At 50.5% G+C, this 22044-nt stretch overlaps 1 protein-coding gene across 2 annotated transcripts in view; it reads left to right on the forward strand.

Annotated features, from left to right (window-relative positions):
* The first annotated feature begins 8198 nt into the window (after nucleotides 1–8198).
* Nucleotides 8199–22044, forward strand: part of RGMA (repulsive guidance molecule BMP co-receptor a) — a 38143-nt gene continuing 24297 nt past the window's right edge. Inside the window, exons 1-2 of one of the 2 annotated variants that reach the window (XM_090028764.1) lie at nucleotides 8374–8526; nucleotides 21730–21845. In XM_090028764.1, coding sequence (XP_089884890.1) covers nucleotides 8513–8526; nucleotides 21730–21845 — 130 coding nt within the window. In that variant the 5' untranslated portion in view covers nucleotides 8374–8512. Of the gene's footprint in view, nucleotides 8527–21729; nucleotides 21846–22044 lie in introns of both variants that reach the window. The other variant, XM_090028763.1, reaches the window with a different exon arrangement.

Consider the following 22044-nt stretch of genomic DNA (forward strand, 5'->3'; position numbering starts at 1 on the left):
CCTCCCCCAGGGGTGCATGTAGTGGCAGGAACCGTCCTGCCTCCCCGACTCACTCCGGACGAGCCACTCATGACTCCATCCTGCACCCCGCCCCAGCTGGGCAGCGCCCGCCCCTGCCCCTGCCCCACTCCCTCCCTCACCACTGGGGCCTCAATCTGCCCCTCCGCCTCTTCCCCCACAACAGACTTACCAGCTGGACAGTGCCGGGCTGTGGTCCTGGCCGCCTGCATGCTGCACACATGCACGGGGGCATTTATCAGTGACATTATTGGCCATATCAGCCAAAAAAAGCTGATTGCCGACACTGTCAATTTTCCTTATACCAGTGCCGATCCGATACGGGACCGACATATCAACCACAGACCCCTGCACACCTGGGGCAGTGGCAGGCAGCAGAAGCCAGGGAAGAGGGGGGAGCCCTGAGACCTGGGCTGCTGCTGTAGCCAGAGCAATAGAGGAAGCAGTGGCTGGGTGGGAGCCCTGGGATTGCATGTTAACCCTTTTCAGGCCACCAGTCAAACAGTCAGGCCACCAGTCAAGCCTAAAGTATTTCTGTCACATGCAGTCTGCTCATGCCGTCTTACCATTACACTGGGGTCCCTAGGAAAGACTAGCTTTTCTTCACCAAGCAGCACAATGCCCAGGTGAAACAAAAAGAAAGCTTAAAAGGCAGCCATGTCACTTCTAAAGATAAGTCACCAGTTCCTGAGAAGGGAGGGATGTAAGGATAATGTCCTTTATCCACAAGGACCCCCAAAGTACCTTCCAAATGGCAAGCCTCTGGAGTGAAATGCTACAGTCCCTCCTCAGTCAAACAGATCCACTGCAGCAGAAGGGCAGAGAGATGATTTGCACGCAGCCTCCCACAATGTCCATCCAGTACAGTGCACAAAACACCCACGTTTCCAGAAAAGTTCTGCTCCCATTCAGGCATCTAAGTCACGCCTGGAGCTTCAGACATGCTCTGCACGCAGCAGCAAGCACTGCGGTACTTCGGGCCTGAAGCTCACCTGCCTTCACTGGGAAAACTCTTCCAGAACGGTGTGTGCTGAGCCCTTTGGAAAACCACAGCCTAAATTCAAATGAAAAACAAATCCACCCATGCCCACCCCACCCTACTTTTTGCTGACTTGCTCTGAAATAAATTGCAATCAACATCGCCGTCTGAACTGAAGTTAGATCTCAGTACAGCAGCAAGGCTCCATTAACCGCTGGTAGTGTCGGCCTCCTCCACCTGACTCTACACCTCTTGCTCTTTGCGTCATGTGATGTAAAGTTGAGCAGTGACAGCAGAAACCTTCACAGGACAGAGCTGATGCAGGAAGGCCAGGCACACACACTTCTCTGCTACTTTATCACCTCTACCATCCTATCTGAGTATAACCTTATGCTGAATTTCACATTTACTGTGAGCCACAGACTAGTGAAATCAGTGTCACTGCCGAGGCTTGTTCTAATAGAAATTTCCAATTCAAGAAGCTGCTCAAATACATGCATAACACTAAACAGGCAAATAACCCCATTGCATTCAGTGGGATTATTCATATTTTCAAAATTAGGCCCACACTCAGATACCCTGTAAACTGCAGCCTGGCAGATGAGGACCATCAGAGCTGCCACATTGGAAAGGAGGCTGGCTCCATCTATTCCAGGGCCGTCTCTTGTGCGGTGATTCAGGAGAGGGGTTCACTGCAAAGAATAAAAGCCCAGTGTGGTTCAACATCATGTCATGAGAGAGAAACATCTTCCTGGTCCCAGCTGTTGATCAGTTTGGTAACCTTTGTTACTGGCTAAACCATTTGTATACGGTGAGTGTCTGATCCTTGGTTTGTGCTATCACCGAGTCATTGTTTCACTTGTGGCCGAGGACAGTCCTTCATGTTTGGTCATTCAAAACAGTTGCAAAACTTTCCAAGGTCCTGGTGGGACAATGGTTTTAAACAAAGAAACAACCCCTGCTAGATCAGTGGGGCCACCTCCATGCCTGAAGTTAGGTGCTTGTTTAAATGCTTTGCTGAACTGGGGTGAAATGTTTCCCCCAGACACGTATCAGTGCCAGGGCTGGTTTCTGGTACCTCTCCATCGATTGTGTGCTGTATTTGCTATTCAGGTTGCTGCTGTATCAGTACCATTTCTCACTGTCTGAGGACAGTGTTAGGTTAAAAGTTATAGATTAAAAACGCTAATAACAGATTGCACACAAGGCGGGAGGTTCGGTCACCAGCCAGTGTAGCTGGTATGTTTTATGCATGTGTGAGATTATGTTCAGTCATGCTGTCTGGCCTAGGCCAGAGCTTGGATAAGAGCAACACTACCTTCTACACACCTGCTGAGCACTTCCCAGACATTGTTTTACAAGACGAAATAAATTAACTCAAATGGCAAGAAGCTTTCGGCAGAGAGGCGATGTCATCATCTGTGCTATCCAGGAGGAGCAAGTAATTCTTAGCAAGAAATGCATTTTCAACCAATTTGGAATTTCAGTGAGAAATAAGAAAAAATGAAACAAAACGTTCACAGATTTTCTCCCTGTTTGTGAGCTGCTCTTGGATTATCCAGCCAGATATAATGACTCCAAGCTCACCCTATTATTTTTGCTATTCTTTCGCCTCAAGGAAAACAAAGCAAAGCTGGCTGGCCTTGTGTTTTAGCTTTGCTCAGTCTCCATTCTAGATGGGGATCTAACGGTTGCTAGCTTGAACCCGGGTCTAATTCACAGCCATTGCCCACCTTTGTCCAGCGCAGTGCTGCTGTCTGATGCTCGTCATAACATGGATGCAGAAAAGGGAGTGTTGCCACTGAAAGAAAATGGTTTTCACTAAAATAAAATTTTAAAAAGCATGCACCCGAGGGTTTTCCTATCCCTCTCTCTGCAATCTCTTCCAAACAGTGTTCTACCAGCCTTTTCCATGGGGGAACTTTGAATTTCTCTCCCTGCACCATGCCACTCAAGAAGCTTTGGCCTTTGACAACTCCCTTTCTCCCCAGATTGGTACACCTCCTCTAAGCCTACGGTGTAGAGTTTCATTTAGGGTATATCCTTTGTTATGAGCTCCCATGTAGCCACGGGAAAACGAGGCAGGCAATGAGAGCTGCTCTCTCTAATCTATCCACTGCCTCTGCCACCACAAAATGGAAACACAATAGCAAAACCCTGGATTGGACTCTCCATCACTGGCTTGATTTTTGCCATTTCTTCAAGGATGCCTTATTCAGTGGTTGTGTCGGGGGAGAAAGATGCTTCCAGATTTTTAGGCAGTCTTTGTTACTGGTTCAGAATACTAATTTTGGACCACGTCCTTGGAACGGTACATCTCAGGTTCATCAATTTTTAGATATTAAAGGGATGAATCCTGGATTCGTCAGCAGAGGGGCTTCCTGGGGAAAATGTCCAGCCTCCGGGGATACTCACACTACGCAGCATCCTTGTCGATCAGCAGCTGTATGGGGTAGGAAGATGTCTCAGAAGTAGGCAGGGCCTGGGCTCAGTTTAAAAATCAGAACAGAGAACCTCACAGCAGATGGTGGCTGCATCTCTGCGCAGGGCTGCTCTCCAAAGAAAAAGGGGAAGGGTGCGATGGACCAGCGATGAGGCACCGTCCGATCGAAGAACACAGGGGCAAGGGTCAGTCGCTACACATGTGAGCAAGGAAGGCCCCAAGGGGAAGGAAGGATGCAGGAGACGAGCCGCCTCCAGGCTGTGACTCAGGAAATACACGTGCCGCTGGAGCAGACAGCTCTCCCATTCACGACGGAGCCCAGCCTACGGCCACTGCTGATTGCTAGCAGTTGAGGAGAGAGCTTGGTAAGGCCAGCACTTACCTGCGGGCTCTGGATACCTCCACTTGACATCCCACTGGACTGCACTCAGCTACTATGTGCAAGCAAGCCCATATTTGTGTCTCTCTGTCCTTCCACACCCCTCCCTTCCTGGAGGACACGACTTGCACCTCCAGTCGGCATCTGGGGGACAACTGCCCGTCAGCGTGCAGCCCTACAACTGTGCGTGTCGACCATTCGCGGCCAGCTGGGTGCTCACTGTGCCACCTGGGGCCATTACTGCCCACGAGTCCCTTTGCGTAACCCAGGCTGCCTATTATAATGACCGTTCGCCCTCCCGCTGGGGCCCCTGGTAGCTTCGCTCTGTGAAGCGCTTTGAGATCTATGGATGAAAAGGACGGTATAAAGAGCCAGGATTAATAAGTATAATACACTTCCCTTGTACTCCCTGCTGCCAGACCTAATGCCCATTAAAGTCAATGGCACTAGTTCTATTGAATTCAACTGGCTTTGGACCAAGCCGCTGGTGCACATCGCCACCCACACTGGTGGGCAATGCCATTGTAGAGCCATCTGCTCCTTTGTTGCTACCTGATCCCTTCCCTTTGCAACAGTACTCATCCTCCCCCGCTTATATTGCTGGGCCCCTGCTTTAGCCGCCTACTCACCTGCAGAAGGCTTGACTGGTTCAGGAAGCACTAGCTGTGCTGCCACTGTTTGTTCACTTGTAACTTTTGTACCTAGCAGAGGAGGCTGGTTCATCCCTGGGGTAAGCTAGTGAAACTCCAGGGGCAGGAGCAGTGTCTGTGGGACGATGAATGCAGAGAGCGACTGCAATGCCCCAAGCAGCTGCTTTCTCCCACGTCCTTGCTTAGGCATGAAATACTCTTCTAGAACTAAGCCCTAAAGCTTGAAGCCTGTCTCTCACCCAACTTCTATTCTATTCTACTCTGTTTAAATACAGGGCTCCCTGCCACAAAATATAAGCACCTTTCAGCAGCCCGTTAAGTGATGTGACTAATACCTGCAGTGCAAAAATCTAGAACTCTTGGTTCAGAGACAATACCTTTTATTAGACCAACTGAAAAATTGCAAAAAAAAATGATACGGGGACTTTTTGACATCCTTAACTTCCCCTGCACCTGATGAAGGGTGTGTAGGTTGGAAATCTTGCAGAAAAAGATACATTTTTTGCAAGTTCTCAGTTGGCCTAATAAGAGGTATTATCTCTAAACCTAGAGTTCTAGATTTTTGCTTTTTTTTTTTTTGACTCGGACCAATGTGGCTGCCAAATTCATCCCACGTGACATGAATATCTGTCACCTGTGATTTGTTTTTGAGATCCTTTCCCAGTGGGGGAAGAGGCGGCCAGTGGAGTGTCTTATCCCGGTCTGGAGTTCCCTTAATATGCACATTGCTACCTATTTCTAAAAGAGAAGACAAGGTCAAAGAAACAGAACTGGCACTTTGGAGCAAAAGGTGCCAACTCCTGCTGAAATGCCTAAGATTAAGTTGATAAGCATTAGGTAGGCTGCCAGTGGAGACTTCTAATAGTTTCCTTACTTATTTATACACCATAGGATGTGTTAAATGTATTTGACTCCAAGGCACCTAGCTGTGAGCACAGCTGGCTTGTGGAAGTGCCTGTTCTCCTCACTACTTCTCACCCCCCTCCCTCTGTTTATTATATTCCTTCTCCTGTTATGTCTTGTATTAAATAAGATCTTAATGTCTCTAAGGCAGGGTCCCCATTTTACTATGCATCTGTGCAACATTAAGCACAACCAGTTCCATTGTCCAGATGGAGGGAGGTTATTAATCTTACTGTAATACCTCTGCAAAAAAAATTACCCTTATTAGTATGCAGCAATGCTACTAGGTTTATGCCAGGCATCAAACTTTTCCTAGCCCCATCTTTCTTCTTTGCTGGATGAGTCCAGATAAAAACTCGCCCCGGTTCAGAACTATTTCCTTGAAAAAGGGCATCTCTGACCTTCTGGGGTTTTGCAGCAGGGATGTTGATATTTGTTGCTGTTAATGCACATCAGTTTTCTAATTTGCACCTAATGCACCCTCAGCTATATCGTTAAATTCTGACTACAGACATGCCATTTTTTTGTGCCGACTTAATCAAGCAGTTGATAGCTGTCATTAGCATTTGTTGTCTTCCCCGCTAGAAAAAAAAAAAAGAGAAAACAACTTGGCTTTGCAAGGAGCTGTTCCTTCCCCCTTCTCTTGCAAAGGCAATAGCATATTTAGCATGTTCACAGCTCTGGGACTGCAGTAATTAATGGTCTGTCTGACACGCAGGCTTCCCTAGCCCTCCAGTCATTCATTTCTGTAATAAATAAATAAGAAATAACAGCAATAATCTTCAAAACGAATAGCTCCCTGATGGTCCATTCCAACATTGCTGTGCCCAAGCCCCCTTTCGCTGCAGACCTGGGTGGGTCACAGGGACTGCAGTAGCACAGCTCGTATCTCGTGGGGGAATGGAGGGGCCCCTAGCCGAGCTGCCAAGTGGGCCTGGATGCAGATGAAATCTTACTCGCATCGTGCCCCCCACTGAAGCCACTGGGAAGCTCCGTTCCTGGGGCCTGGCCTGGTCCCCCAGTCTGTTGTGTGACATGCTACTTAACTATGAGACAGAGGCAACAACCCATGATCTGTGAGGCTGACAGCACCAGATCTTGAGCGCAGCCCAGCTCTGCTTGACTTAACTGCTTGGATGGACTCTCGTTTCCTTTCCCCTCCTCTGGTCTTTGGGCTCTTTCCCGCCCTCCCTGAAATTTCTGGCGCCCAGAGCCATGCCGTGCCTAGAGGCTCCTGCTCATTCATACAGCTGGGTGATGTTTGCCCAGCAAGGATCATTTGAAAACATAGCATCAGCTTGTCGGAGCACATAGGGGTTTCTCTGCTTCGCCCAGCCCATTCCCCACCACGCCAGGGAATACCATAACCATACATTTAAAGAGCTCTTCATTTGCCAGTCCTGTTCTAGCCTATGCTGTGTCAGGCAAGGCAAATCCAGATGTGCTTGGGTGTGTCTGAACACCCACACGTGTGTGCAAGGGCACTGGGGGGGGTGTATGGACACCCACACATGTGCAGGGCCAGTGATAGTAGGCAGGGGGTCTGCGTGTGCATGTGTGTCTGTGTGTGTATGTGTGTCAGTGTGGGTGGATGTGTGTGCATGTGTGTGTGCGCATATGTGTATGTCTGTATGTGTGTAGCTGTGTGCATGTCTCTGTGTGTGCGTGTGCTATGTGTGCATGTGTTATGTGTGCATATGCGCGCGTGTGCTTGTGTGTCTGTGTGCATGTGTTTGTGCATGTGAGCATGTGTGTGTCTGTGTTTGTGTGCACGTGTATGCCTGTATGTGTGTGTACCTGTGTGTATCTGTGTGCATGTCAGTGGGGGGGTGCTTCTGTGTGCATGCACATGTGTGTACAAGTGTGTGTGTGCTTGTGTGAGCACGTGTGTCTGTACGTGTGTATCTGTGTGAATGTCAGTGTGCATGTAACTATATGTGTGCATCTATGCATGTCAGTGTGCATGTGTGTGCATCTCTGTGCCTGTCACTGTGGATCTGCATGTGCACGTGTCCGTGTGCATGCATCTGTACGTGTGCATCTGTGTGCATGTCAGTGGGGGGGTGCTTCTGTGTGCATGCACATGTGAGTACGTGTGTCTGTACGTGTGCATCTGTGTGAATGTCAGTGCACGTGTATGTGTGCATCTATGCATGTCAGTGTGCACATGTGTGCATCTCTGTGCATGTCACTGTGGATCTGCATGTGCATGTGTCTGTGTGCATGTGTGTGCGTGCGTCTGTACGTGTGTATCTGTGTGCATGTCAGTGGGGGGTGCTTCTGTGTGCATGTACACGTGTGTACAAGTGTGTGTGTGCTTGTGTGAGTACGTGTGTCTGTATGTGTGCATCTGTGTGAATGTCAGTGCACGTGTATATGTGTGCATCTCTGTGCATGTCACTGTGGATCTGCATGTGCACGTGTCTGTGTGCATGTGTGTACGTGCGTCTGTACGTGTGCATCTGTGTGAATGTCAGTGCGCGTGTACGTACGGCCGCACCTTGCCGCTCTTTCCTGCCGTGGCGGGGGGGGGGCGGGCTCGATGATCCGCTCACGTCCCTTCCCACCCTAGAAACTGTGTTTGCACCTACGCGTGTCACTGTGTGCGCGCGTGCATCCCTGTGCAGGTCACTGTGGATCTGCGTGCGCGCGTGCGTGCACCCGTGTGCATGTCGGGGGGGGGGGGCGCCCCGAGCTGCAGGTGCAGCCCCCCCGGGCCGCGAGCAAGTCCCGCTCCGGCTCCCGCTGCTGCGGCCCCGGCGCTGCCTGCGGATCCCGGGGCACGTCCCCCGCGCCCGCCGCCTCCCTCCCGTCCCCTCCCCTCCCCTCCCCGCCCCCCGCATGCTAACCAGCCTTCCCGCACCGGCGCGGGGAGGGGGCTCGCCTGTCCCTGCCCCTCTCCCGGGCGGGGGACTCGCGCCCTGCCCGGGCTGCGCCAGTCTCTCGCAGACATGCAGCTGGAGAGGAGGCGGCGGCGCTCGCTGTCCTGCTGCTGAGAGCCGGGCCGAGCCTGCGCCCCGCGGCTGCTTGGGGCGGGGAGGGGGTGCCCCTGTGCGGACGAGCCCTGCCGTCTCCCCCCGCCCGGGGCTGGGAGCATCCAGCTGCCCCCCCCGCCCTCCCCCCGCGGGCTGGACAGGCTCATGCAGCCCTTCAGGTAAGCCGGGAAATGGGGGGGAAGGGGGCTGATGCCAGGCTCCCCCTGCATGACCTTCCCGCCCCGCCTTTGCCTCGCCCTGACTCCCCCTCTCCCCCCATTGCTGTCTGCCTGGGGACCTGTTGAGAAGCTGCTGCAGGTCGCAGTTCCCAGGGCAGAGCTCCTTCCCTGCCTCCATCCTTTCCCCTTGGGGCTGGCAGATAGCCCCCATCGTCACCACCCCCGACCTGCCTTGCTTTTGATGACTGCTCTCAAAAAGGCACCAAAGGAGCTAGATTTGAAGGGGGCAAATAGTGCCCTTCCTTGAGAAAGGGACGCAGAAATCAGTCCCCCCACCCAAATAATAATTTGCTTTTCTTCCCTGGCAGCAAGGCAGGTGCCTACCAAGCCCAGGGCAAAGAGTTGCCATCTCCATCTGCTCAGAGTTCAAAATGTTCGCAGAGCCCCGGCCACAGTGTCTGCCACTGCTTGTGGCTGCCAGAGGCCGCCGGTCCCGAGAGAGACCCAGCAGTAGTTGTAGAGGAGAGACAGGGCTGGGCTGCTTCTTCCTTGACTCTTAATGACCAGCACCTTCTTCGGCAGCCTCCCTGATTTCACTTGGGAGCAAGTTGCGCATCAGGGACGGCACAGCCCTGAAGCCAGGGCATTTAGAGAAGGCACCCAGTGAGCTGGCAAAGTAGCCTCACCCAGGATCGCTCTCAGTCCGGACCCGACATCTCTAAGGAAGCCACCCTGCATTTGCAAGACAGGTGCCTCTTGGGTTGCGGTGGTGCCAGGTCCCAGGCAGGAGCTGGAAGTTCGGTGGTGTTTTGATGTGATTCTTGATTGCTGCCTGTTGCAGTAATTGCCTCCCAGTCGCTCAGAGGTAGAATCAATTTCCCCAAATTGAGATTTTAATGGGAGCTTGCAAGCTGCTGTTATGTCATGTGGTTTCAGGCAGCCTTGGGTTGCATTTATTTTAGAAACTGGATAGTTTTGCAGGCGGTGTAGGGAGAGCAGTGCCACCTACCGGGTATAAAGGGCCCTGGAGCGGTGTGTCTCGTCCAAGGGGAGAGCACATGTGCCCCTCTGAATGCTTTTCAGATGGACAGCATCCTCCCCTGGGAGGAGTGGAACTGATGTGCAAAATCTGCGGGGAGAGCAACACTGAGATTTGTATGCGTCTCATTTTTTAGCCATTACTCTGGCCAAGAGGTAGGCAGATTTTTACAAAGGTTCACTAATACTTACCCTAGACGGGCATTAGCATGTCTGCACAGAGAGCAGCAGTGGTGGGATGAGTCACATGCCTGCCCCCATCATCAAATATCAGCACCAGGGGATCTGAGTGAGGATGGCTGTGTGACAGAAAGCAACTTAAAATGCTTTTTCTGCCTGCTTCTCAACCTCCTTCCCCTTTCTTCATCCATAATATATTGAAGATCCAGCTCTCAGAGCACTTGGGGGCCAGAGTCTATTCCACCAATTGGGCATTTAAGTGGATTTAGGCACATAAGTGCAATTCTATTCCACCCTGTTCAAGTCCCTGAAAATCCATTAATGCATCTACTTTTGTAACGCACCATTATCCTGCCCTTAAGACTGAGTCACAAAAAAAGCAGGGAGGGGAAGGAGGACCCACCGGTTTTCGCACTAACCGTTTTTCAGAGACTTGAGCAGGGTGAACTAGAGTCACACTTAGGTGCCCAAATCCATTGACACGCCTAATTGGTGGACTAGAATCTGGCCCTTGGTGTTTCAGACCCAAATACTGCGTAGAAAGCTCCAGTACCTTTTATGGATGAGATCTAGGCGATGTCCTTAGATAACTTAGACCGATGAGTGGGACATATACACAGGTAAGCAACAGGGGCCAGGGTAATGCTGAGATTAGGGGCCAGTGCACACGTCCTCAGGAGGCCTCAAATGCCTCTACACAAACACTCGTAGTATGGGAAACAAGCAGGAGGAACTCACCCTCCTGCTGGCTGGGGCTCACTGAAACGTGGTGGGACCCGACGCACGACTGGGCGGTGAATGTCAAGGGCTATAGGCTGTGCAGGAGGGACAGGGAAGGGAGGAAAGGCGGGGGCATGGCGCTCTGCATTAAGGAGGAATACGCATCCTCACAAGGTAGCACAGAGTCAGAGGAGGGGCACACAGAAGTGCTCTGGGTTAGGATACAAGGCAGTCCAGGGGAAAGAGATTTAACTGTGGGGGTCTTCTATAGACCACCCAACCAAGGGGAAGAGCTAGACCAGGAAATCTTAAGCCAGCTTACGGAGGTAGTGAGGTCAAAGGACGTGGCCATCATGGGGGACCTGAACTTTCCAGACATCTGCTGGGAAGAGCAGTCAGCCAGGTCTGACCGCTCACGAAGGCTCCTAGCCCAAGTGCAGGACCTCCAGGAGGTGCACAGCCCCACCAGGGGAGACGCCTTGTTGGACCTGGTGCTGGTCACGAGAGATGACCTGGTGCGGGGGCTGCAGGTGCTCAACCACCTGGGCGACAGCGATCGTCGCCTGCTGGGATTCACCATCCAGCGCAAGGTGGCAAAGGCCAGCAGCAAGGCAGCAGCCCTAGATTTCAGGAGGGCGGACTTCAACGAGCTAAGGAGGATAGACGGGGAGGCACTGAGGTCCCGGAGGGGAGGGGAGCCGGGTGTCCAAGGAGAGTGGTTGCTCCTTAAGGAGACGATCCTCCAAGCCCAAAGGGAGGTAATCCCAACATGGATCAAAGGGGGCAGGAGGGAGGGCACACAAGGCCCCATGGCTCACCAAAAGCATCTGGGAATGTCTCCTAACTAAAAGGGAGGCGCACACCCCATGGAGGGGAGGGGCCATCCCCAGGGAGGATTATACTGCGGTTGCTCAGGGATGTGGGGGGGGGTCAGAAAGTCCAAGGCGGAGATGGGACTGGGACCAGCTTCCCGGATCGAGGACAACAAGAAGTTCTTTTTTAAATACATAGGGGGCAAAAAGAAGGTACCGGGTAATGTGGGGTCCCTGCAAGATACGCTTGGAAATTTGGTCGTCGCACCAGATGACAAAGCTAACATATTTAACGACTCCTTTGCCTCCATTTTTCTGAGCAGGGACTGGGTCACCCTCCCCACCGGGCCCCACTCAGGCCCCAAGGGAGGCATACCTAGGCCATGGGTCAGTGAGGATCTAGTCAGGGGACGTCTGGAGGGACGGGACATATTTAAATCAGCTGGTCCAGACGATCTCGACCCCCAAGTGCTGAGGGAATTAGCTGAGGTCATTGCGGGACCCCTGGCACGGCTGTATGAGCACTTGTTGTGCTCTGGTGTGGTGCCAGAGGACTGGAAGAGGGCCAGTGTGGTTCTCATCTTCAAAAAAGGGAGGAAGGAGGACCCGGGAAACTATAGGCCCATTAGTCTTACCTCGATCCTGGGGAAGCTTGTTGGGAGAATTATCCTGGCTCATGTCCATGAGGGACCGGGAGGGGATTATGCTCAGGGGCAACCAACACGGGTTCATCAGTGGCAGGTCCTGTCAGACCAACCTGGTGGCCTTCTATGACCAGGTCACCAAATCCTTAGATGCAGGGGTAGCAGTGGACATAGTCTTTCTGGACTTTAGGAAGGCCTTCTACAGTGTCTTTCATCCCGTTCTCATTAAGAAACTGGGGGGCTGTGGTGTCGACACCCACACAGTCAATTGGGTCCCCAACTGGCTGGAGGGCCGCACCCAGAGGGTGGTGGTGGACGGGTCATTTTTGACCTGGAGGGACGTGGGCAGTGGGGTCCCCCAGGGCTCGGTCCTTGGGCCCGCACTGTTCAACATCTCCATCGGTGACTTGGACGAGGGGGTAACAAGTACCCTGTTCAAATTTGCTGATGACACTAAGATGTGGGGGGATGTGGGCACATTAGAAGGGAGGAATAGGCTACAGTCGGACCTAGACAGGTTACAGGGGTGGGTGGATGAGAACAGGATGGGATTCAACACAGACAAGTGCAAGGTGATGCACCTCGGGAGGAAGAACCAGCACCATACCTACAGGCTGGGGAACTCCCTTCTCGTCAGTGCAGAGGCAGAAAAGGATCTTGGAGTCATCAGTGATGCCAAGATGAACATGGGCCGGCAGTGTGGGGACACGGTCAGGAAGGCCAACCGCACCTTGTCGTGCATCCACAGATGCATCTCGAGCAGGTCCAAGGAGGTGATCCTCCCCCTCTATGCGGCACTGGTCAGGCCGCAGCTGGAGTACTGCGTCCAGTTCTGGGCGCCGCACTTCGGGAGGGATGTGGACAGCATGGAGAGGGTCCAGAGGAGGCCACTCGCATGGTCAGGGGGCAGCAGGGCAGGCCCTACAAGGACAGGCTGCAGGACCTGAACCTGTTCATCCTCCACAAGAGGAGGCTGAGGGGGGATCTAGTGGCCTGTTACAAAGTAGTCAGCAGGCACTGGGGGAGTCCCTGTTCCCCCAAGCACTGCCAGGAGTAACAAGGAATAGCGGCCATAAGTTGACGGAGAGTAGATTCAGACTAGATATCAGGAGGCGTGACTTCACGGTCAGGGTGGCTAGGGTCTGGAACCAACTTCCAAGAGAAGTGGTGCAGGCTCCTACCCTGGGGGTCTTTAAGACAAGGCTAGACAAACACCTTGCTGGGGTCGTTTGACAAAATACATTTGTGGGAACTCCTGCCATTTCTCAAGACAAAAGTAGATTTTAAAAGCAGCAGGGAAAGAAGAGGCAGCATTACTGTCCTACTCTGTGCATTGATTTCTGTCTGTTCTGATAGATATTCAATCCCTTTTGATCTCTGTGCCATTTATTTTTTGGCAGTTAGAAGTTATGCAGATTTTTCTACTGAGCAGCGCCCACTTCACCAACAGGGTCGTGAAACCGGCTCAAGGGAACACCTGCTTATTATAAGCCAATGTGAAGTAGATGCCATAGGAAGGGGGTACTTAGGCCAAATAGGAGATACGGCGTGAAAACTAGGTTCCCTGTAGAGAGCTAAACATACACAAGGAGATTTCCAGCCAGCCCTCTCCCCACTGGAGAGCAAGGAAAGGTTATATTATGAATGTGTGTGAGCCAAGCCAAGTCAGGGGAGGGGAGATTTCACTGTCACCTGTCACACAAGGTGACACAAGCTCCCTTTCACATATGTCCCATCCTTGTCTGGCCTGCTTGCCTTCGGAAATGACACCCTATAGTACTAGGGCTACATGTTGGAGGCAGGCATTTCCAACAGATGCCCGAAAATAGCTTTGCCTTCCTCATAGGGGATGGAAAAGCTTAAGCAATTAGTGTTTGCAGAGGGATTTGAGATTTTTGAATGGAAGGTGCAGTGATAACAATACTAATAATACTGGTACAGCTACTAATAATATACTTCCAAAGATATGCATTCAAAAAAAAAATCTCAGTAGCAGCTAATTATTGTCACATTACTACTGGTGGTGGCGGTGGCTTCAGAACTAAATTTTGGGCCAAATATGACGGCACTCCTTTAAACTGCCACACTGATGAGCCCAGGCTCCATGTAAGCAGTTGCACCCAGAGATTTCTTAAGCTCCAAAAAAAGCTGCTGTTGCAATGAAAGACCCTCTCCACACTTTGCCAAGCACAAGTCAGCCTGCCTGCAAAGCCTTTTTCAGATACCATCTCCTCTGACCTGCTCCATTAAGATACTGTAACAACTCTGCGCAATGCACTAATGAAACCTGCAATAGAATACATTTCCTATTAGCTGCTTTGCTCAGACTTTGTAGTACAGGAAAAAAAAGGTTAGTAGGGTTAGCATTTTGAGACACTTATCCAGCCGTCTCAAGAGTTCCCGACACATAGACAATACCAGCATCTAACTTCTAAGGGGCTAAATGCAAACTTAATGAGAGTGACTCTATAGCCCCATTTTGAGGGAAAGTAGCACAATGAGTAATTAGATGTCCCGTAAAAGCTCTCATTTTAAAAAGTACTGCGGCATTCACCTAATCACTCTATTGAAAACTCTCAAGGCTTTGCTCATGACTGCAGGGGGATAAAGGCGGGGAGGAGGGTTGGTTCTGTTGTTGTTTTAAATACTTCTTCCAGGGAACAAGCCCATGGTTTTATCTGCATGTACCTTTTGACATCACTTGTCAGTCTTCCCCAGATGGAAATCCATTCTGTTGCACCCCAAAGACTCAATACGTTCCCCTTCCTTTTCTTTTGCAAATGATCTGGGCTCTGTTATTTAAATCAAATCCCAGCACATGTTGTTGATGCATGTTTCATACCCATACTCCTATGGCAGCGCAGTTCAGGAAAGGACAACCACTCTGTCCAGAGCCTGAATAAAACACACCAGCCCTAATCATGCCTCAGTGACCCACTGTAGTAATTAATGATGTGTATTCCAGCAGCATCTGCTCACTGTGTGCCAGTGATGGTTTCTGCAGAATAGCCGTTGGAGTAACACGTCTGGGCCAGAAGTGTGCGTTGTCTCCTCTGGCTTTTGCACTGCAGATGGTCACTGTCTTGGGCACAGTCGGGTCCCACAATGTGCTCAGGGAGGACCCATCTAATAGTTCTCAAGCTTTTTGGATTCAAGGCACCCTTCGTTAGACTCGAAGCATCCTCCATAACTTTTGTGAACTGAGTGGCACCCCATTCAAAAATGAATTTGTGTATTACTGTGCTCACCTCCTTACAGAGGAGAGGGGCTGGGCAGTAGGAGTGGGGGATCACTGAGGCAGGGAAAGCCTAGGGTACTAAATCTATTTAGGTAATCTACTTACCTCCTCTTACCTGGAGGCACCCTTCAAAGGATCTTGTGGCACCCCAGGATGCACTGGACAGCCTGATTGAGAGTTGCTGGTCTAGATTTTTGGCATGTTTGGAGAGGGTCTTTCATTTTGATATCTATCCTTCCAGCCAGTTCTAATTTGAATACCTTGTCTAGTTTTAAAATTAGGCTCTTTGGGGCATAAACTGCCCTTTTCTCTACATCTACTTCTATTATTTATTTTACTACTTCCCCATATTCATTGTATTCACATTCAGCATAAAAATATGCTCATTCATACAAATTCTCAGCACTGGAGGTTGTCAAGAGGCATGTGCACATGCACACCATCTTTCATCTTAATGTGCCTGTCTTTGATAGCTAAACATGTGGGGTTTGTTTTAATCATATGGAAACCCTGCAATAGCAATAATCTCTCATCAGGAGCTGTATAATGTCCAGGCATGTGTGATGTAGATAATTCACGATAGATAGATAAAGTATAGGCCTCTACAGTCCAATGTGTTAAATGACATTTCATAGACTAAAATGAAGCCATTCATCCTTAGAAGAAATGACAGCAAACCAGCTCTTTTGGGGCCTGATTCTACACCTGGCATAGTAAACAGTGGGCACATCTACATGTGCACTTTAATGCACAGTAGCCTATTTTACTGCACACCAAAGCATCACACAAAATACCATGCAGTTACATTAATGCACAGTAAAATAAACTACTGAGCATTAAGCACCACTTAAACAACATGTGCTTTCAGTACCATGCATTACGGCAGCCTAATGTGCATTTATTAGTACCTTGGAGGTACTAAATTTAATCCGCATTAGGAAAAGCACATTGATGCATATGTAGACACACCCAGTGTTGACTATAAGAGTTTTGTCATTGACTTAGATGGGAGGAGAAGTGTTTATAAACTTTCTGCACTTTGCTAACATTGATGATTAAATTCCCTAACCCCTGCAAGGTCACAGCATTGTCACAGAGCATTGTCACAGAAAGGTGATGCACATTTCTTAAGGGTCTTGTTAGCTGAAATGACTGATAAATAGAGTCGTGTAGGTTAGACAGACTAGTGGATATAGGCCACACAGCAAGTTTGTGGGAGAGTTAGGAACAGAACCCAGGTGACCTGACTTCCAGTCCCCTACTCTAACTACTAGCTACAGGCAGCAAAGAGTCTTCAAAATTACCCATATTTACTATTTTAGCAGTATAATTATAGGTACTGAAAATTCATTAGGAAGGCTGTAAGGGAAATGATCCACTACAAACCTTATGGTTCAAATTAGGTTTACATTCGTTCGACCCCATTGAAGTCCGTGGCCCTACATAGCATATCTTAGGACAGGGGGTTGTTTGGTATCTAGATACGATGAAAAATAAAAGCCATGCAGCTGGTCCCTGGTGTCATTTATTTTGGGGATTCTGGTATCTTATAGCTTTTACTGCCAACACCAATGCCCTGGGAAGCAGCATATATTAACTATCACTGTCTCTCACCCCGTTCTCATTAAGAAACTGGGGGGCTGTGTTGTCGACACCCACACAGTCAAATGGGTCACCAACTGGCTGGAGGGCCGCACCCAGAGGGTGGTGGTGGGTGGGTCCTTCTCAACCTGGAAGGACGTGGGCAGTGGGGTCCCCCAGGACTCGGTCCTCGGGCCCGCACTGTTCAACATCTTCATCAGCGATTTGGATGAGGGGGTAAAAAGCACCCTGTTCACGTTTGCTGATGACACTAAGATGTGGGGGGACGTGGGTACATTGGAAGGATGCAACAGGCTACAATCAGACCTAGACAGGTTACAAGGGTGGGCGGAGGAGAGTAGGATGGGTTTCAACACAGACAAGTGCAAGGTGATGCACCTCGGGAGGAACAACCAGCACCATACCTACAGGCTGGGGAACTCCCCTCTCGTAAGTACAGAGGCGGAAAGGGATCTGGGGGTCATCATTGACTCCAAGATGAACATGGGCCGGCAGTGTGGGGACGCGGTCAGGAAGGCCAACCGCACCTTGTCGTGCATCCACAGATGCATCTCAAGCAGGTCCAAGGAGGTGATCCTCCCCCTCTATGCGGCACTGGTCAGGCCGCAGCTGGAGTACTGCGTCCAGTTCTGGGCACCGCACTTCAGGAGGGATGTGGACAGCATGGAGAGGGTCCAGAGGAGGCCGCTCGCATGATCAGGGGGCAGCAGGGCAGGCCCTATGAGGAGAGGCTACGGGACCTGAACCTGTTCAGCCTCCACAAGAGAAGGCTGAGGGGGGATCTTGTGGCCTGTTATAAACTAGTCGGGGGGATCAGCAGGCATTGGGGGAGTCACTGTTCCCCCGAGCACCGCCAGGAGTGACCAGGAACAATGGTCACAAGCTGGCAGAGGGTAGATTTAGATTAGATATCAGGATGCGCGACTTCACAGTCAGGGCGGCTAGGGTCTGGAACCAACTTCCAAGAGAAGTGGTGCTGGCTCCTACCCTGGGGGTCTTTAAGAGGAAGTTGGATGAACATTTTGCTGGGGTCGTTTGACCCCAGTACTCTTTCCTGCCGTGGCAGGGGGTCAGACTAGATGATCTGCTCAGGTCCCTTCCGACCCTAGAAACTATGAAACTAACATTATACTGACAACCACTGTGCCTTTATAATCTCTGTGTGTATGTGATATGTGTGGGTGGGTGCTATAGTGTGTGTGTGTGTGTGTGTGTGTGTGTATATATATATATATATATGTACCACACATAATTAAAGAAGAGGGTCTCTGTATAAAAAGGACAGATCATTTTCAGGAGATGACAAACAACAGCTATTGGATCCCATTAGGCTTTGTGCTGCTCTTATTGAATTTGGGGGTAATGGGAAGACAGGTTTGGCCTTGTCCATCATACTGTAGGAGGTCCTAATCCCTGTTTACTAACCAGGTGGCTCAGGTACTCAGTGAACTCCTACTGTGGGGAGGGAGGGAGCTTAGTGCAAACCCGCAGAGCTACCCCAGGGACAAATCTAGCCATATCAGTACATACCATGCTCTGCTGTGGCTACATGTGACCAAAGTCTCATTATGGGGAGACTTCACGAATCATCCTGTGTTTCATGAGATGCCTGCACCAGATACCTGCCAGCCAGTGCTCATTTATATCCCAGTGTCCCTTTCATCAGAGAGAAGTGGTTTGGGAACCCCTGGTCTGATGCAAATTCGGGTCATTATACCCTGCCAGCCTATATTTCCCTACCGGCCTCATTTGGATCAAGGGGGATTCTTTGCTCCCTGAGCCAAGCTGTTGTGCAGCATTGCTATATTCCACTCCAGAGGTGGCTGCATTTCAGAGGTGGATGCACAGTATTGGCAGCGAGCTCTGGGATCCTGCCTGGGGGAAAGCGCTGTCCGAATGCAAGATCTTTGTTGACTGCAGCGTTCAGATTTCAGGAGAAAAAATAAAAGGGAAAATGAAGTCAACATCTCCTCCCACTTCATTCCACATCTAAAATCTCCCTTAGGCAAAGTTCAGATCCGGACTTCAAGCCCCTGTTTGGGGGCATTTAAAATCCCGGTCTTTGGTTCAACCCACTAGAAAGGTAACGGTCATTTGCCAGATGAAGAACGGGATGCCATATGAGATATCAAAAATACCCACATATTAGGTCTTCTTGGAGTTTTGGTTTGGAGCCATCTTGTTTTCACCAGTTGTCCCCAGATCAGCATTTCATTTGCAGCCTGCTTCATACAGCTGAACCAAATAAAAAGGGAGGAGCAAAACTTTAAAAAGTGGAGCCAGCTGCATCAAGCCCTTGTCTTTTGGCAGCACGGTTCCCACTAAAACCAAAGGCAGGAGCTTCACAAGGGTCTTATTTCAAAAACATAACATTGTTTTACCAGATCCCAGTCTATCCTTGCACGGCCTCAGTTTCCCCACACAGCACCAATACGTGAGAGTTATACAATCAGCCTGGTTTCCTGTACACCCATGTGGCAACAGAATTGTAAACGTTGACAGTTCTGCAGTTTTGTAGCTTGTACAAAAAAAGCAATGAGATTTTAGATCCTGGTACAATTCAGCAGCCTGCAACACATCAGAAGGCACGTTAGTCTAATTAAGATTGTACCCCATTAAATTAGAGCACAGCTTGTATTGCCTGGGATGGAAGAAGTATTGAGGCCTCTTTTTTAACCCACTCAAGCTGGCTCTGCCGGCTGCCTACACATAAGACTCTTGCTAGTGCCATAACATTAGGCTACATGGTCAGATCAGGTTCAGGCTCCAACAGGCTACAGTCTTGGAGGCAAGAAGGCTCCTAGTTTGCAAACACAGACTTCTGATTCCAGGTATAAACACCTCGAGCCTTGTCACTGTGTCACACCCTGGACAAAAAAACTCAGGGTTGCCACTCAAGCTGCCTTTGTGGATTGTCAGCCCCTACCATTTCACGCTGCAGCCAGACAGGGCCATTAGCCCAATCAACATCTCCAGATCTTTGCTCCTGCTTCATCTTTACCCCAGGCAGGAGTTTTGTTACGGGGTGATCACAGGGACTTGCTGGAAACCTTAAAGGAACTTAATCTCAGCAAACTGTAGTCAAGGTTATGGGAGGGCGAGGGAGGGATTTCCATGACGAACAAGTGGGAAAAGTAATGGAGTTGTGGAGCCTGGCGAGTTTTTTTCTGAGCTGTAGAAGGAACAATTTGAATGACAATAGTTCCTTTGTTAAAGGGCACCTGCGGTCAGGAAAGAGACTACGTAAAGCGGCACCTTTCCTTCAGTACAAGTTCTGCAAGAGATGAAACTCTAGGGCTTATTTGCACAAAAATGCACGTGAATTCACTAGAACGGGGAAGTTAAATGAGTTAAAGCCATGAAACCTGCGTGGGGACATGTTCCAAAGTACTGGGGTCCAATTTCACTGCAACTTAATGCTCCTTCAAGGGGTTTTTTGATATAGGCTAAGGAGTGAATTTAAATAGCTACGCAGGTAGAGGTCCCACATGAACGCTTTTTTTCTGGTACTAGTGCGACATGCTTTTGTTTAGCTACCCCAGTTGCAAGCAATAGAAACTGAAGCAAGAAGGCAAGTCTTGCACTAAAATAAGAATGCCCAGCAGAAATGTGGGACGCACCGGTCCTGCACACACGTGAAACTGGTACAGCTTTCCCATCTAAGCAGGGACAAGATGAAATCAAGACCAACTCTGGACAGGAAGGGTTCGGGTATAATTATCCCATCAAACTTCTGGCAGAGCCTTTGCCCAGCTATTTAACATCGTTCTTGAGAGTAGGATAGGAAAGGTGCAAGACAGATCAGTCCTCCCCTGGCTGGGAGCTGGACTAGCAGACCAACATCACTATGACACGACTAATACCATAGGTCATTTCCATCTCTGGGGCCTACCAAATGAATGGAGAGTGTCTGTCAGACCTGGGACCTGTGCATTTCGGAGTCAGGCCAGCTTCATTCAGACCTCTCAGCGAAGTTGTGGGGGAGCAGGCTGGATTATCGTACGCATTGCCAGATAGCAGACGTGGCAGTGTGGCCCTGGGGGGGACTGAGCACAGGGCTGGGAGCCAGGTGCTCCTGTTTCCTGGATCTGTGCCATGAACTCAGCGAGGTAAAGAACTTATGCACTCTGTGCCTCAGTTTCCCCCTCTGGAAAACAGAAGTGATGGCCCTTTTCCTTTCCCATATCAACCTTTACACAGCCTTTGGTAAGCCGTAAGTGCCCAGGGCTCAGCACGACTGTCTCATTCTGCAGCAGGCCGAGGGAACCCAGCTGGCTTTTCACATCCCAGGCGCTTGCTGGCAGCTAGAAAAATCATCTCTGGGCTTGTAAACTGAGCCGAAATTTGCTCGGGAAGCAGCTGGGGGAGAGATATGGGACCCCGCGGTGTCATTTTTACAGGCAATCCTGCTGTAACAGCAGAAGGAAATGGTGATCTCCAGCCAAAGAGAGACGTTCCAGCCTGGCCGGGGTCTGGGAGTATTTCCCTTTGCAAAGGGGCGTTTGGGGGCTTGGGGGTTTCTGCGGTTAGGCCTGTAGCAAAGCTGGCCCCTTCCCCTCTCTCTCCCATTACTACAGGGCATGGAATGAATTAATTCCTCCGCCCCTCGTCTTCTCCCACCCCTTTGCGTCCATGGCTGTAACAGGAGCCTGCCCAGCCCGGGAGGCGGTGCCCCTAGCTCCTGACTGGAGGAGCCGGAGAGAAAGGACGAGCTCTGTAGGCATTGGAAGGGACTGGGATGATTGATGGTTTGGGCTGTTTTGTCAAGGGGAGAGGAGAGGAGAAGCAGGGGGGAAAGAAGTCTGTGCAACCCTTCAGCAGCGCAGAGGCGAGGAGCTTGCCTGGCCCGGCCTGACCGCGTGTTTCTTTTCAGTCCTCCTCCTTTCCTTTCCATTGATTTGTTTTTTCCCTTTCTCTTTCTCTTTCTCTCTCTCTCTCTTTTTTTTTTTTTTTTAAACTCTTCTTCCAGGGAGAGACTAGTGGTTAAACCTGGAGCTGGATGGATGGGTATGGGGAGAGGGGCAGGAGCCACAGCCCTGGGATTCTTCCACATCCTCCCTGTCTTTCTCTGCATCTTCCCTTCAGGTAAGCAGCAGCCCCTCGGCATCAAGACTTCCCTCGCCGTGCAGCCGGAGCCCCCCCGGCCGCAGGCCTGGCTCTCTCTCCAGCAGCTTGGCACATGGTTTAATGTGGCAGCGTTTCTCCTATTCTTTGTCTGCCAGGGTGGCCCCCACGGGCTCCCTTGAGCAGGGGGGGTGAGGAGGAGCGAGCCCAGCGGGTGCAC

This window comes from Crocodylus siamensis, chromosome 15 (genome assembly GCF_052110815.1).
Source record: "Crocodylus siamensis isolate JL-2025a chromosome 15, ASM5211081v1, whole genome shotgun sequence".
Classification (NCBI taxonomy): Eukaryota; Metazoa; Chordata; order Crocodylia; family Crocodylidae; genus Crocodylus; species Crocodylus siamensis.